This window comes from Hyperolius riggenbachi, chromosome 4, assembly GCF_040937935.1.
Source record: "Hyperolius riggenbachi isolate aHypRig1 chromosome 4, aHypRig1.pri, whole genome shotgun sequence".
Taxonomy (NCBI): Eukaryota; Metazoa; Chordata; class Amphibia; order Anura; family Hyperoliidae; genus Hyperolius; species Hyperolius riggenbachi.
The window spans coordinates 501,417,618-501,434,893 of NC_090649.1; the positions used below are offsets into that span (position 1 = coordinate 501,417,618).

General features: G+C 49.7%; 1 protein-coding gene across 1 annotated transcript in view; it reads left to right on the top strand.

Annotated features, from left to right (window-relative positions):
- Positions 1-17,037, top strand: part of ERLEC1 (endoplasmic reticulum lectin 1) — an 81,383-nt gene extending 64,346 nt beyond the window's left edge. The window contains exons 12-14 of the mRNA XM_068233123.1: positions 4,146-4,223; positions 4,311-4,386; positions 16,818-17,037. Coding sequence (XP_068089224.1) covers positions 4,146-4,223; positions 4,311-4,386; positions 16,818-16,889 — 226 coding nt within the window. The 3' untranslated portion in view covers positions 16,890-17,037. The remainder of the gene's footprint in view (positions 1-4,145; positions 4,224-4,310; positions 4,387-16,817) is intronic.
- Positions 17,038-17,276: the final 239 nt, after the last annotated feature.

Below are 17,276 nucleotides of genomic sequence, written 5' to 3' on the forward strand. Positions count from 1 at the left end.
GTTACAGGGCAGTACTGTGACCAGGCCCATAGCATTGTATGAGCAGTGATCAGTTACAGCGCAGTACTGTGACCAGGCCCATAGAACTGTATGAGCAGTGATCAGTTACAGGGCAGTACTGTGAACAGGCCCATAGCATTGTATGGGCAGTGATCAGTTACAGCGCAGTACCGTGACCAGGCTTATAGCATTGTATGGGCAGTGATCAGTTACATTGCAGTACTGTGACCAGGCCCATAGCATTGTATGGGCAGTGATCAGTTACAGCACAGTACTGTGACCAGGCCCATAGCATTGTATGGGCAGTGATCAGTTACAGCACAGTACTGTGACCAGGCCCATAGCATTGTATGGGTAGTGATCAGTTACAGCACAGTACTGTGACCAGGCCCATAGCATTGTATGGGCAGTGATCACTTACAGCGCAGTACTGTGACCAGGCCCATAGCATTGTATGGGCAGTGATCAGTTACAGTGCAGTACTGTGACCAGGCCCATTGCATTGTATGGGCAGTGATCAGTTACAGCACAGTACTGTGACCAGGCCCATAGCATTGTATGGGCAGTGATCAGTTACAGCGCAGTTCTGTGACCAGGCCCATAGCATTGTATGGGCAGTGATCAGTTACAGCGCAGTACTGTGACCAGGCCCATAGCATTGTATGGGCAGTGATCAGTTACTGCGCAGTACTGTGACCAGGCCCATAGCATTGTATGGGCAGTGATCAGTTACAGCGCAGTACTGTGACCAGGCCCATAGCATTGTATGGGCAGTGATCAGTTACAGCACAGTACTGTGACCAGGCCCATAGCATTGTATGGGCAGTGATCAGTTACAGCGCAGTACTGTGACCAGGCCCATAGCATTGTATGAGCAGTGATCAGTTACAGGGCAGTACTGTGACCAGGCCCATAGAACTGTATGAGCAGTGATCAGTTACACCGCAGTACTGTGACCAGGCCCATAGCATTGTATGGGCAGTGATCAGTTACAGCGCAGTACTGTGACCAGGCCCATAGCATTGTATGGGCAGTGATCAGTTACAGCACAGTACTGTGACCAGGCCCATAGCATTGTATGGGCAGTGATCAGTTACAGCGCAGTTCTGTGACCAGTCCCATAGCATTGTATGGACAGTGATCAGTTACAGCGCAGTACTGTGACCAGGCCCATAGCATTGTATGGGCAGTGATCAGTTACAGCACAGTTCTGTGACCAGGCCCATAGCATTGTATGGACAGTGATCAGTTACAGCGCAGTACTGTGACCAGGCCCATAGCATTGTATGGGCAGTGATCAGTTACAGCACAGTTCTGTGACCAGGCCCATAGCATTGTATGGACAGTGATCAGTTACAGCGCAGTACTGTGACCAGGCCCATAGCATTGTATGGGCAGTGATCAGTTACAGGGCAGTACTGTGACCAGGCCCATAGAACTGTATGAGCAGTGATCAGTTACACCGCAGTACTGTGACCAGGCCCATAGCATTGTATGGGCAGTGATCAGTTACAGTGCAGTACTGTGAACAGGCCCATAGCATTGTATGGGCAGTGATCAGTTACAGCGCAGTACTGTGACCAGGCCCATAGCATTGTATGGGCAGTGATCAGTTACAGCACAGTTCTGTGACCAGTCCCATAGCATTGTATGGACAGTGATCAGTTACAGCGCAGTACCGTGACCAGGCCCATAGTATTGTATGGGCAGTGATTAGTTACAGCTCAGTACTGTGACCAGGCCCATAGCATTGTATGGACAGTGATCAGTTACAGCGCAGTACCGTGACCAGGCCCATAGTATTGTATGGGCAGTGATTAGTTACAGCTCAGTACTGTGACCAGGCCCATAGCATTGTATGGGCAGTGATCAGTTACAGCGCAGTACTGTGACCAGGCATATAGCATTGTATGGGCAGTGATCAGTTACAGCGCAGTACTGTGACCAGGCCCATAGCATTGTATGGGCAGTGATCAGTTACAGCACAGTACTGTGACCAGGCCTATAGCCTTGTATGGGCAGTGATCAGTTACAGCGCAGTACTGTGACCAGGCCCATAGCATTGTATGGGCAGTGATCAGTTACAGTGCAGTACTGTGACCAGGCCCATAGCATTGTATGGGCAGTGATCAGTTACAGCATAGTACTGTGACCAGGCCCATAGCATTGTATGGGCAGTGATCAGTTACAGCGCAGTACTGTGACCAGGCCCATAGCATTGTATGGGCAGTGATCAGTTACAGTGCAGTACTGTGACCAGGCCCATAGCATTGTATGGGCAGTGATCAGTTACAGCATAGTACTGTGACCAGGCCCATAGCATTGTATGGGCAGTGATCAGTTACAGCACAGTTCTGTGACCAGTCCCATAGCATTGTATGGACAGTGATCAGTTACAGCGCAGTACTGTGACCAGGCCCATAGCATTGTATGGGCAGTGATCAGTTACAGCATAGTACTGTGACCAGGCCCATAGCATTGTATGGGCAGTGATCAGTTACAGCACAGTTCTGTGACCAGTCCCATAGCATTGTATGGACAGTGATCAGTTACAGCGCAGTGCTGTGACCAGGCCCATAGCATTGTATGGGCAGTGATCAGTTACAGCACAGTACTGTGACCAGGCCCATAGCATTGTATGGGCAGTGATCAGTTACAGTGCAGTACTGTGACCAGGCCCATAGCATTGTATGGACAGTGATCAGTTACAGCACAGTACTGTGACCAGGCCCATAGCATTGTATGGGCAGTGATCAGTTACAGCATAGTACTGTGACCAGGCCCATAGCATTGTATGGGCAGTGATCAGTTACAGTGCAGTACTGTGACCAGGCCCATAGCATTGTATGGACAGTGATCAGTTACAGCACAGTACTGTGACCAGGCCCATAGCATTGTATGGGCAGTGATCAGTTACAGCACAGTACTGTGACCAGGCCCATAGCATTGTATGGGCAGTGATCAGTTACAGCACAGTTCTGTGACCAGTCCCATAGCATTGTATGGACAGTGATCAGTTACAGTGCAGTACTGTGACCAGGCCCATAGCATTGTATGGACAGTGATCAGTTACAGCACAGTACTGTGACCAGGCCCATAGCATTGTATGAGCAGTGATCAGTTACAGGGCAGTACTGTGACCAGGCCCATAGAACTGTATGAGCAGTGATCAGTTACACCGCAGTACTGTGACCAGGCCCATAGCATTGTATGGGCAGTGATCAGTTACAGCGCAGTACTGTGACCAGGCCCATAGCATTGTATGGGCAGTGATCAGTTACAGCACAGTACTGTGACCAGGCCCATAGCATTGTATGGGCAGTGATCAGTTACAGCGCAGTTCTGTGACCAGTCCCATAGCATTGTATGGGCAGTGATCAGTTACAGCGCAGTACTGTGAACAGGCCCATAGCATTGTATGGACAGTGATCAGTTACAGCACAGTACTGTGACCAGGCCCATAGCATTGTATGGGCAGTGATCAGTTACAGCACAGTACTGTGACCAGGCCCATAGCATTGTATGGGCAGTGATCAGTTACAGCACAGTACTGTGCTCAGGCCCATAGCATTGTATGGACAGTGATCAGTTACAGTGCAGTACTGTGACCAGGCCCATAGCATTGTATGGACAGTGATCAGTTACAGCACAGTACTGTGACCAAGCCCATAGCATTGTATGGACAGTGATCAGTTACAGGGCAGTACTGTGACCAGGCCCATAGCATTGTATGAGCAGTGATCAGTTACAGCGCAGTACTGTGACCAGACCCATAGCATTGTACGGGCAGTGATCAGTTACAGCGCAGTACTGTGACCAGTCCCATAGCATTGTATGGGCAGTGATCAGTTACAGCGCAGTACTGTGACCAGGCCCATAGCATTGTATGGGCAGTGATCGGTTACAGCACAGTACTGTGACCAAGGCCATAGCATTGTATGGGCAGTGATCAGTTACAGCGCAGTACTGTGACCAGGCCCATAGAACTGTATGAGCAGTGATCAGTTACAGCTCGGAGGGGGGATAATATGTAACGCCGCAGGGAGTTTAGCGGCAGGAGGGAGAGCCGTCGTTAGCGGTTGCTCTACATAAACTGCCCGGGGCCAGGATAATATGTACCCCATTATGTATGTTGTGTTTTTCAGGATGGTGTCACATTTCTATGGCGGGGGAGACCTGTGTGACTTCACCAATAAGCCGCGACACGTGGTGGTGAAATTAAAGTGAGTGCCGCGAGTCCTGCGCTGAGCTCTGCCAGTTATTATTGCTGCATTCCTGTTAGTGACGTGCGTTTTGTTTTGGTGTGACAGGTGTAAGGAGTCCGAGTCTCCACATGCGGTCACTGTCTATATGCTGGAGCCACAAACCTGCCAGTACATCCTCGGGGTGAGTTCACACCGCTCCCTTCTCCCAATAAGAGCGCAAATACCAAGTATACAATGTGTGGGGCCAGCCGGTCTGCAGCCAGAGGAGGGTATATAATGTGTGAGGCCAGCCGGTCTGCAGCCAGAGGAAGGTATACAATGTGAGAGGCCAGCCGGTCTGCAGCCAGAGGAAGGTATATAATGTGTGAGGCCAGCCGGTCTGCAGCCAGAGGAAGGTGTATACAAGTATATAATGTGTGAGGCCAGCCGGTCTGCAGCCAGAGGAAGGTATACAATGTGTGAGGCCAGCCGGTCTGCAGCCAGAGGAGAGTATATAATGTGTGAGGCCAGCCGGTCTGCAGCCAGAGGAAGGTATATACAAATATATAATGTGTGAGGCCAGCCGGTCCGCAGCCAGAGGAAGGTATATACAAGTATACAGTGTGTGAGGCCAGCCGGTCTGCAGCCAGAGGAAGGTATATACAAGTATATAATGTGTGAGGCCAGCCAGTCTGCAGCCAGAGGAAGGTATATACAAGTATATAATGTGTGAGGCCAGCCGGTCTGCAGCCAGAGGAAGGTATATACAAGTATATAATGTGTGAGGCCAGCCGGTCTGCAGCCAGAGGAAGGTATATACAAGTATATAATGTGTGAGGCCAGCCGGTCTGCAGCCAGAGGAAGGTATATACAAGTATACAATGTGTGAGGCCAGCCGGTCTGCAGCCAGAGGAAGGTATATACAAGTATACAGTGTGTGAGGCCAGCCGGTCTGCAGCCAGAGGAAGGTATATACAAGTATACAGTGTGTGAGGCCAGCCGGTCTGCAGCCAGAGGAAGGTATATAATGTGTGAGGCCAGCCAGTCTGCAGCCAGAGGAAGGTATATACAAGTATATAATGTGTGAGGCCAGCCGGTCTGCAGCCAGAGGAAGGTATATACAAGTATACAATGTGTGAGGCCAGCCGGTCTGCAGCCAGAGGAAGGTATATACAAGTATATAATGTGTGAGGCCAGCCGGTCTGCAGCCAGAGGAAGGTATATACAAGTATATAGTGTGAGGCCAGCCGGTCTGCAGCCAGAGGAAGGTATATACAAGTATACAATGTGTGAGGCCAGCCGGTCTGCAGCCAGAGAAAGGTATATACAAGTATACAGTGTGTGAGGCCAGCCGGTCTGCAGCCAGAGGAAGGTATATACAAGTATATAATGTGTGAGGCCAGCCGGTCTGCAGCCAGAGGAAGGTATATACAAGTATATAATGTGTGAGACCAGCCGGTCTGCAGCCAGAGGAAGGTATATACAAGTATATAATGTGTGAGGCCAGCCGGTCTGCAGCCAGAGGAAGGTATATACAAGTATAACATGTGTGAGGCCAGCCGGTCTGCAGCCAGAGGAAGGTATATACAAGTATATAATGTGTGAGGCCAGCCGGTCTGCAGCCAGAGGAAGGTGTATACAAGTATATAATGTGTGAGGCCAGCCAGTCTGCAGCCAGAGGAAGGTATATACAAGTATATAATGTGTGAGGCCAGCCGGTCTGCAGCCAGAGGAAGGTATATACAAGTATATAATGTGTGAGGCCAGCCAGTCTGCAGCCAGAGGAAGGTATATACAAGTATATAATGTGTGAGGCCAGCCGGTCTGCAGCCAGAGGAAGGTATATACAAGTATATAATGTGTGAGGCCAGCCGGTCTGCAGCCAGAGAAAGGTATATACAAGTATACAGTGTGTGAGGCCAGCCGGTCTGCAGCCAGAGGAAGGTATATACATGTATACAGTGTGTGAGGCCAGCCAGTCTGCAGCCAGAGGAAGGTATATACAAATATATAATGTGTGAGGCCAGCCGGTCCGCAGCCAGAGGAAGGTATATACAAGTATATAATGTGTGAGGCCAGCCGGTCTGCAGCCAGAGGAAGGTATATACAAGTATATAATGTGTGAGGCCAGCCGGTCCGCAGCCAGAGGAAGGTATATACAAGTATATAATGTGTGAGGCCAGCCGGTCTGCAGCCAGAGGAAGGTATATAATGTGTGAGGCCAGCCGGTCTGCAGCCAGAGGAAGGTATATACAAGTATATAATGTGTGAGGCCAGCCAGTCTGCAGCCAGAGGAAGGTATATACAAGTATATAATGTGTGAGGCCAGCCGGTCTGCAGCCAGAGGAAGGTATATACAAGTATATAATGTGTGAGGCCAGCCAGTCTGCAGCCAGAGGAAGGTATATACAAGTATACAATGTGTGAGGCCAGCCAGTCTGCAGCCAGAGGAAGGTATATACAAGTATATAATGTGTGAGGCCAGCCGGTCTGCAGCCAGAGGAAGGTATATACAAGTATATAATGTGTGAGGCCAGCCGGTCTGCAGCCAGAGGAAGGTATATACAAGTATATAATGTGTGAGGCCAGCCGGTCTGCAGCCAGAGGAAGGTATATACAAGTATATAATGTGTGAGGCCAGCCAGTCTGCAGCCAGAGGAAGGTATATACAAGTATATAATGTGTGAGGCCAGCCGGTCTGCAGCCAGAGGAAGGTATATACAAGTATATAATGTGTCTGCAGCCAGAGGAAGGTATATACAAGTATATAATGTGTGAGGCCAGCCGGTCTGCAGCCAGAGGAAGGTATATACAAGTATATAATGTGTGAGGCCAGCCGGTCTGCAGCCAGAGGAAGGTATATACAAGTATATAATGTGTGAGGCCAGCCGGTCTGCAGCCAGAGGAAGGTATATACAAGTATATAATGTGTGAGGCCAGCCGGTCTGCAGCCAGAGGAAGGTATATACAAGTATATAATGTGTGAGGCCAGCCGGTCTGCAGCCAGAGGAAGGTATATACAAGTATATAATGTGTGAGGCCAGCCGGTCTGCAGCCAGAGGACGGTATATACAAGTATATAATGTGTGAGGCCAGCCAGTCTGCAGCCAGAGGAAGGTATATACAAGTATATAATGTGTGAGGCCAGCCGGTCTGCAGCCAGAGGAAGGTATATACAAGTATATAATGTGTGAGGCCAGCCGGTCTGCAGCCAGAGGAAGGTATATACAAGTATATAATGTGTAAGGCCAGCCGGTCTGCAGCCAGAGGAAGGTATATACAAGTATATAATGTGTGAGGCCAGCCGGTCTGCAGCCAGAGGAAGGTATATACAAGTATATAATGTGTGAGGCCAGCCGGTCTGCAGCCAGAGGAAGGTATATACAAGTATATAATGTGTGAGGCCAGCCGGTCTGCAGCCAGAGGAAGGTATATACAAGTATATAATGTGTGAGGCCAGCCGGTCTGCAGCCAGAGGAAGGTATATACAAGTATATAATGTGTGAGGCCAGCCGGTCTGCAGCCAGAGGAAGGTATATACAAGTATATAATGTGTGAGGCCAGCCGGTCTGCAGCCAGAGGAAGGTATATACAAGTATATAATGTGTGAGGCCAGCCGGTCTGCAGCCAGAGGAAGGTATATACAAGTATATAATGTGTGAGGCCAGCCAGTCTGCAGCCAGAGGAAGGTATATACAAGTATATAATGTGTGAGGCCAGCCGGTCCGCAGCCAGAGGAAGGTATATACAAGTATATAATGTGTGAGGCCAGCCAGTCTGCAGCCAGAGGAGGGTATATATAATGTGTGAGGCCAGCCGGTCTGCAGCCAGAGGAGGGTATATATAATGTGTGAGGCCAGCCGGTCTGCAGCCAGAGGAAGGTATATACAAGTATACAGTGTGTGAGGCCAGCCGGTCTGCAGCCAGAGGAAGGTATATACAAGTATATAATGTGTGAGGCCAGCCGGTCTGCAGCCAGAGGAGGGTATATATAATGTGTGAGGCCAGCCGGTCTGCAGCCAGAGGAAGGTATATACAAGTATATAATGTGTGAGGCCAGCCAGTCTGCAGCCAGAGGAAGGTATATACAAGTATACAGTGTGTGAGGCCAGCCGGTCTGCTGCCAGAGGAAGGTATATACAAGTATATAGTGTGTGAGGCCAGCCGGTCCGCAGCCAGAGGAAGGTATATACAAGTATATAATGTGTGAGGCTAGCCGGTCTGCAGCCAGAGGAAGGTATATACAAGTATATAATGTGTGAGGCCAGCCGGTCTGCAGCCAGAGGAAGGTATATACAAGTATACAGTGTGTGAGGCCAGCCGGTCTGCAGCCAGAGGAAGGTGTATACAAGTATATAATGTGTGAGGCCAGCCAGTCTGCAGCCAGAGGAGGGTATATACAAGTATATAATGTGTGAGGCCAGCCGGTCTGCAGCCAGAGGAAGGTATATACAAGTATATAATGTATGAGTCCAGCCGGTCTGCAGCCAGAGGAAGGTATATACAAGTATATAATGTGTGAGGCCAGCCGGTCTGCAGCCAGAGGAAGGTATATACAAGTATATAATGTGTGAGGCCAGCCGGTCTGCAGCCAGAGGAAGGTATATACAAGTATATAATGTGTGAGGCCAGCCGGTCTGCAGCCAGAGGAAGGTATATACAAGTATATAATGTGTGAGGCCAGCCAGTCTGCTGCCAGAGGAAGGTATATACAAGTATATAGTGTGTGAGGCCAGCCGGTCTGCAGCCAGAGGAAGGTATATACAAGTATACAGTGTGTGAGGCCAGCCGGTCCGCAGCCAGAGGAAGGTATATACAAGTATATAATGTGTGAGGCCAGCCGGTCTGCAGCCAGAGGAAGGTATATACAAGTATATAATGTGTGAGGCCAGCCGGTCTGCAGCCAGAGGAAGGTATATACAAGTATATAATGTGTGAGGCCAGCCGGTCTGCAGCCAGAGGAAGGTATATACAAGTATATAATGTGTGAGGCCAGCCGGTCTGCAGCCAGAGGAAGGTATATACAAGTATATAATGTGTGAGGCCAGCCAGTCTGCAGCCAGAGGAAGGTATATACAAGTATATAATGTGTGAGGCCAGCCGGTCTGCAGCCAGAGGAAGGTATATACAAGTATATAATGTGTGAGGCCAGCCAGTCTGCAGCCAGAGGAAGGTATATACAAGTATATAATGTGTGAGGCCAGCCGGTCTGCAGCCAGAGGAAGGTATATACAAGTATACAATGTGTGAGGCCAGCCGGTCTGCAGCCAGAGGAAGGTATATACAAGTATATAATGTGTGAGGCCAGCCGGTCTGCAGCCAGAGGAAGGTATATACAAGTATACAGTGTGTGAGGCCAGCCAGTCTGCAGCCAGAGGAAGGTATATACAAGTATATAATGTGTGAGGCCAGCCGGTCTGCAGCCAGAGGAAGGTATATACAAGTATACAATGTGTGAGGCCAGCCAGTCTGCAGCCAGAGGAAGGTATATACAAGTATACAATGTGTGAGGCCAGCCAGTCTGTAGCCAGAGGAAGGTATATACAAGTATATAATGTGTGAGGCCAGCCGGTCTGCAGCCAGAGGAAGGTATATACAAGTATAACGTGTGAGGCCAGCCGGTCTGCAGCCAGAGGAAGGTATATACAAGTATATAATGTGTGAGGCCAGCCGGTCTGCAGCCAGAGGAAGGTATATACAAGTATATAATGTGTGAGGCCAGCCGGTCTGCAGCCAGAGGAAGGTATATACAAGTATATAGTGTGTGAGGCTAGCCGGTCTGCAGCCAGAGGAAGGTATATACAAGTATACAGTGTGTGAGGCCAGCCAGTCTGCAGCCAGAGGAAGGTATATACAAATATATAATGTGTGAGGCCAGCCAGTCTGCAGCCAGAGGAAGGTATATACAAGTATATAATGTGTGAGGCCAGCCGGTCTGCAGCCAGAGGAAGGTATATACAAGTATATAATGTGTGAGGCCAGCCGGTCTGCAGCCAGAGGAAGGTATATACAAGTAAATAATGTGTGAGGCCAGCCAGTCTGCAGCCAGAGGAAGGTATATACATGTATATAATGTGTGAGGCCAGCCGGTCTGCAGCCAGAGGAAGGTATATACAAGTATATAGTGTGAGGCCAGCCGGTCTGCAGCCAGAGGAAGGTATATACAAGTATACAATGTGTGAGGCTAGCCGGTCTGCAGCCAGAGGAAGGTATATACAAGTATACAGTGTGTGAGGCCAGCCGGTCTGCAGCCAGAGGAAGGTATATACAAGTATATAATGTGTGAGGCCAGCCGGTCTGCAGCCAGAGGAGGGTATATACAAGTATATAATGTGTGAGGCCAGCCAGTCTGCAGCCAGAGGAGGGTATATACAAGTATATAATGTGTGAGGCCAGCCAGTCTGCAGCCAGAGGAGGGTATATACAAGTATACAATGTGTGAGGCCAGCCGGTCTGCAGCCAGAGGAAGGTATATACAAGTAAATAATGTGTGAGGCCAGCCGGTCTGCAGCCAGAGGAAGGTATATACAAGTATATAGTGTGTGAGGCTAGCCGGTCTGCAGCCAGAGGAAGGTATATACAAGTATACAGTGTGTGAGGCCAGCCAGTCTGCAGCCAGAGGAAGGTATATACAAATATATAATGTGTGAGGCCAGCCAGTCTGCAGCCAGAGGAAGGTATATACAAGTATATAATGTGTGAGGCCAGCCGGTCTGCAGCCAGAGGAAGGTATATACAAGTATATAATGTGTGAGGCCAGCCGGTCTGCAGCCAGAGGAAGGTATATACAAGTAAATAATGTGTGAGGCCAGCCAGTCTGCAGCCAGAGGAAGGTATATACATGTATATAATGTGTGAGGCCAGCCGGTCTGCAGCCAGAGGAAGGTATATACAAGTATATAGTGTGAGGCCAGCCGGTCTGCAGCCAGAGGAAGGTATATACAAGTATACAATGTGTGAGGCTAGCCGGTCTGCAGCCAGAGGAAGGTATATACAAGTATACAGTGTGTGAGGCCAGCCGGTCTGCAGCCAGAGGAAGGTATATACAAGTATATAATGTGTGAGGCCAGCCGGTCTGCAGCCAGAGGAGGGTATATACAAGTATATAATGTGTGAGGCCAGCCAGTCTGCAGCCAGAGGAGGGTATATACAAGTATATAATGTGTGAGGCCAGCCAGTCTGCAGCCAGAGGAGGGTATATACAAGTATACAATGTGTGAGGCCAGCCGGTCTGCAGCCAGAGGAAGGTATATACAAGTAAATAATGTGTGAGGCCAGCCGGTCTGCAGCCAGAGGAAGGTATATACAAGTATATAGTGTGAGGCCAGCCGGTCTGCAGCCAGAGGAAGGTATATACAAGTATATAATGTGTGAGGCCAGCCGGTCTGCAGCCAGAGAAAGGTATATACAAGTATACAGTGTGTGAGGCCAGCCGGTCTGCAGCCAGAGGAAGGTATATACATGTATACAGTGTGTGAGGCCAGCCAGTCTGCAGCCAGAGGAAGGTATATACAAGTATATAGTGTGAGGCCAGCCGGTCTGCAGCCAGAGGAAGGTATATACAAGTATATAATGTGTGAGGCCAGCCGGTCTGCAGCCAGAGAAAGGTATATACAAGTATATAATGTGTGAGGCCAGCCGGTCTGCAGCCAGAGGAAGGTATATACAAGTATACAATGTGTGAGGCTAGCCGGTCTGCAGCCAGAGGAAGGTATATACAAGTATACAGTGTGTGAGGCCAGCCGGTCTGCAGCCAGAGGAAGGTATATACAAGTATATAATGTGTGAGGCCAGCCGGTCTGCAGCCAGAGGAAGGTATATACAAGTATATAATGTGTGAGGCCAGCCAGTCTGCAGCCAGAGGAAGGTATATACAAGTATATAATGTGTGAGGCCAGCCGGTCTGCAGCCAGAGGAAGGTATATACAAGTATATAATGTGTGAGGCCAGCCAGTCTGCAGCCAGAGGAAGGTATATACAAGTATATTATGTGTGAGGCCAGCCAGTCTGCAGCCAGAGGAGGGTATATACAAGTATATAATGTGTGAGGCCAGCCGGTCTGCAGCCAGAGGAAGGTATATACAAGTATATAATGTGTGAGGCCAGCCAGTCTGCAGCCAGAGGAAGGTATATACAAGTATACAGTGTGTGAGGCCAGCCGGTCTGCAGCCAGAGGAAGGTATATACAAGTATACAATGTGTGAGGCCAGCCAGTCTGCAGCCAGAGGAAGGTATATACAAGTATACAATGTGTGAGGCCAGCCGGTCTGCAGCCAGAGGAGGGTATATACAAGTATACAATGTGTGAGGCCAGCCGGTCTGCAGCCAGAGGAAGGTATATACAAGTATACAATGTGTGAGGCCAGCCAGTCTGCAGCCAGAGGAAGGTATATACAAGTATATAATGTGTGAGGCCAGCCGGTCTGCAGCCAGAGGAAGGTATATACAAGTATATAATGTGTGAGGCCAGCCGGTCTGCAGCCAGAGGAAGGTATATACAAGTATATAATGTGTGAGGCCAGCCGGTCTGCAGCCAGAGGAAGGTATATACAAGTATAACATGTGTGAGGCCAGCCGGTCTGCAGCCAGAGGAAGGTATATACAAGTATATAGTGTGTGAGGCTAGCCGGTCTGCAGCCAGAGGAAGGTATATACAAGTATATAATGTGTGAGGCCAGCCGGTCTGCAGCCAGAGGAAGGTATATACAAGTATACAGTGTGTGAGGCCAGCCAGTCTGCAGCCAGAGGAGGGTATATACAAGTATACAATGTGTGAGGCCAGCCGGTCTGCAGCCAGAGGAAGGTATATACAAGTATACAGTGTGTGAGGCCAGCCGGTCTGCAGCCAGAGGAAGGTATACAATGTGTGAGGCCAGCCGGTCTGCAGCCAGAGGAAGGTATATACAAGTATATAATGTGTGAGGCCAGCCGGTCTGCAGCCAGAGGAAGGTATATACAAGTATATAATGTGTGAGGCCAGCCGGTCTGCAGCCAGAGGAAGGTATATACAAGTATACAGTGTGTGAGGCCAGCCGGTCTGCAGCCAGAGGAAGGTATATACAAGCATACAGTGTGTGAGGCCAGCCGGTCTGCAGCCAGAGGAAGGTATATACAAGTATAACATGTGTGAGGCCAGCCGGTCTGCAGCCAGAGGAAGGTATATACAAGTATAACGTGTGAGGCCAGCCGGTCTGCAGCCAGAGGAAGGTATATACATGTATATAATGTGTGAGGCCAGCCGGTCTGCAGCCAGAGGAAGGTGTATATAATGTGTGAGGCCAGCCGGTCTGCAGCCAGAGGAAGGTATATACAAGTATACAATGTGTGAGGCCAGCCGGTCTGCAGCCAGAGGAAGGTATATACAAGTATATAATGTATGAGACCAGCCGGTCTGCAGCCAGAGGAAGGTATATACAAGTATATAATGTGTGAGGCCAGCCGGTCTGCAGCCAGAGGAAGGTATATACAAGTATATAATGTGTGAGGCCAGCCGGTCTGCAGCCAGAGGAAGGTATATACAAGTATATAATGTGTGAGGCCAGCCGGTCTGCAGCCAGAGGAAGGTATATACAAGTATATAATGTGTGAGGCCAGCCAGTCTGCAGCCAGAGGAAGGTGTATACATGTATATAATGTGTGAGGCCAGCCGGTCTGCAGCCAGAGGAAGGTATATACAAATATATAATGTGTGAGGCTAGCCGGTCTGCAGCCAGAGGAAGGTGTATACATGTATATAATGTGTGAGGCCAGCCGGTCTGCAGCCAGAGGAAGGTATATACAAATATATAATGTGTGAGGCTAGCCGGTCTGCAGCCAGAGGAAGGTATATACAAGTATAACATGTGTGAGGCCAGCCGGTCTGCAGCCAGAGGAAGGTATATACAAGTATATAATGTGTGAGGCCAGCCGGTCTGCAGCCAGAGGAAGGTATATACAAGTATATAATGTGTGAGGCCAGCCGGTCTGCAGCCAGAGGAAGGTATATAATGTGTGAGGCCAGCCGGTCTGCAGCCAGAGGAAGGTATATACAAGTATATAATGTGTGAGGCCAGCCGGTCTGCAGCCAGAGGAAGGTATATACAAGTATACAGTGTGTGAGGCCAGCCGGTCTGCAGCCAGAGGAAGGTATATACAAGTATACAGTGTGTGAGGCCAGCCGGTCCGCAGCCAGAGGAAGGTATATACAAGTATATAATGTGTGAGGCCAGCCGGTCTGCAGCCAGAGGAAGGTATATACAAGTATATAATGTGTGAGGCCAGCCGGTCCGCAGCCAGAGGAAGGTATATACAAGTATACAATGTGTGAGGCCAGCCGGTCTGCAGCCAGAGGAAGGTATATACAAGTATATAATGTGTGAGGCCAGCCGGTCTGCAGCCAGAGGAAGGTATATACAAGTATACAGTGTGTGAGGCCAGCCGGTCTGCAGCCAGAGGAAGGTATATACAAGTATATAATGTGTGAGGCCAGCCGGTCTGCAGCCAGAGGAAGGTATATACAAGTATATAATGTGTGAGGCCAGCCGGTCTGCAGCCAGAGGAAGGTATATACAAGTATATAATGTGTGAGGCCAGCCAGTCTGCTGCCAGAGGAAGGTATATACAAGTATATAGTGTGTGAGGCCAGCCGGTCTGCAGCCAGAGGAAGGTATATACAAGTATACAATGTGTGAGACCAGCCGGTCTGCAGCCAGAGGAAGGTATATACAAGTATATAATGTGTGAGGCCAGCCAGTCTGCAGCCAGAGGAAGGTATATACAAGTATACAATGTGTGAGGCCAGCCGGTCTGCAGCCAGAGGAAGGTATATACAAGTATACAATGTGTGAGGCCAGCCAGTCTGCAGCCAGAGGAAGGTATATACAAGTATATAATGTGTGAGGCCAGCCGGTCTGCAGCCAGAGGAAGGTATATACAAGTATATAATGTGTGAGGCCAGCCGGTCTGCAGCCAGAGGAAGGTATATAATGTGTGAGGCCAGCCGGTCTGCTGCCAGAGGAAGGTATATACAAGTATATAATGTGTGAGGCCAGCCGGTCTGCAGCCAGAGGAGAGTATATAATGTGAGGCCAGCCGGTCTGCAGCCAGAGGAAGGTATATACAAATATATAATGTGTGAGGCCAGCCGGTCTGCAGCCAGAGGAAGGTATATACAAGTATACAGTGTGTGAGGCCAGCCAGTCTGCAGCCAGAGGAAGGTATATACAAGTATATAATGTATGAGATGGGTTGCACATTGAGCGGTGGTGTGTGGGGGGGGGGGTATCGAGGGTCTTGGCACTCATCCCAATATCGCTCCCAGTTACCGCCACACACCCGCCTGCCCCACGATGACCAAACATCTTGCAGCATCTCAGATCAGCACACTCGGCCTGAGATTGGTTGCATTGTTGATTGGTCATGCACTTGGTGGCACCGATTTTTATCAGATTTAATAATGATTATTGAATTGGATGGTGGATTAGCCGGTTTTGTGTTCCGCTTACCATAATGGATCATACAGATCAGTTGCAGCCTAACAAGTGTGCACGACTCTATACATATAATAACATAGCATCCATGGACCTAACCCTTCTTCTGGTGTGAAAACAGCCTCTGCTTGTCCTGCCTGAACCCCGAGCTCCTGTGTGAACTGGGCCTGAGCCTCTGCTAGCCCCGCCTCCTTACCAGGCTCTTGTGTGAACTGGGCCTGAGCCTTGGCTAGCTCCGCCTCCTTACCAGGCTCCTGTGTGAACTGGGCATGAGCCTCTGCTAGCTCCGCCTCCTTACCAGGCTCCTGTGTGAACTGGGCCTGAGCCTCTGCCAGCCCCGCCTCTTTACCAGGCTCCTGTGTGAACTGGGCCAGAGCCTCTACTAATCCCGCCTCCTTACCAGGCTCCTGTGTGAACTGAGCCTCGGCTATGTTCCGCCTCCTTACCAGGCTCCTGTGTGAACTGGGCCTGAGCCTCTGCTAGTCCCGCCTCCTTACCAGGCTCCTGTGTGAACTGGGCCTAAGCCTCTGCTAGCCCCGCCTCCTTACCAGGCTCCTGTGTGCACTGAGCCTTGGCTAGCTCCGCCTCCTTACCAGGCTCCTGTGTGAACTGGGCATGAGCCTCTGCTAGCTCCGCCTCCTTACCAGGCTCTTGTGTGAACTGAGCCTCGGCTATGTTCCGCCTCCTTACCAGGCTCCTGTATGAACTGGGCCTAAGCCTCTGCTAGTCCCGCCTCCTTACCAGGCTCCTGTGTGCACTGAGCCTCTGCTAGTCCCGCCTCCTTACCAGGCTCCTGTGTGAACTGAGCCTCGGCTATGTTCCGCCTCCTTACCAGGCTCCTGTATGAACTGGGCCTAAGCCTCTGCTAGTCCCGCCTCCTTACCAGGCTCCTGTGTGCACTGAGCCTCTGCTAGTCCCGCCTCCTTACCAGGCTCCTGTGTTAACTGGGCCTGAGCCTCTGCTAGTCCCGCCTTCTTACCAGGCTCCTGTGTGAACTGGGCCTCTGCTAGCTCCGCCTCCTTACCAGGCTCCTGTGTGCACTGGGCCTGAGCCTCTGCTAGCCCCGCCTCTTTACCAGGCTCCTGTGTGAACTGGGCCTGAGCCTCTGCTAGTCCCGCCTCCTTTCCAGGCTCCTATGTGAACTGACGCTGTTTTCTTGCTGCAGGTGGAATCTCCGGTGATTTGTAAGATTTTGGACACTGCGGATGATAATGGCCTCCTGTCTATCCCCAACTAAGAAGCACAATGATGTTGTAAATTCTGCCGGACCTGTAATGAAGGACGAGCATCGCTCTGCTGGGACTGATCTGCTGTACAGAGGAGATGTTCTGAGACTTTATGTATATGTGTGTGTATATATTGGAAATACAGATTTTACATACAAATGCCTTTTTTATTCACTGTCTGGATCTTCCAAAATAATCTCTTCATAAATTGAGGAACCATTCCCAACGTTATTACCAATAATGTTCCATGTTATTCTGTCATCCAGGTGGAGGGGTGGGAACTGCACAATCGGTGTTCCAGGATCTTCCCTGTGTACCAACCGCTTCCAATCTACAAAATACCTTCCTCGTTCCGCCCAGCCTGATTTTATTGTATCAAAAGGTGAATGCTGTGTGGC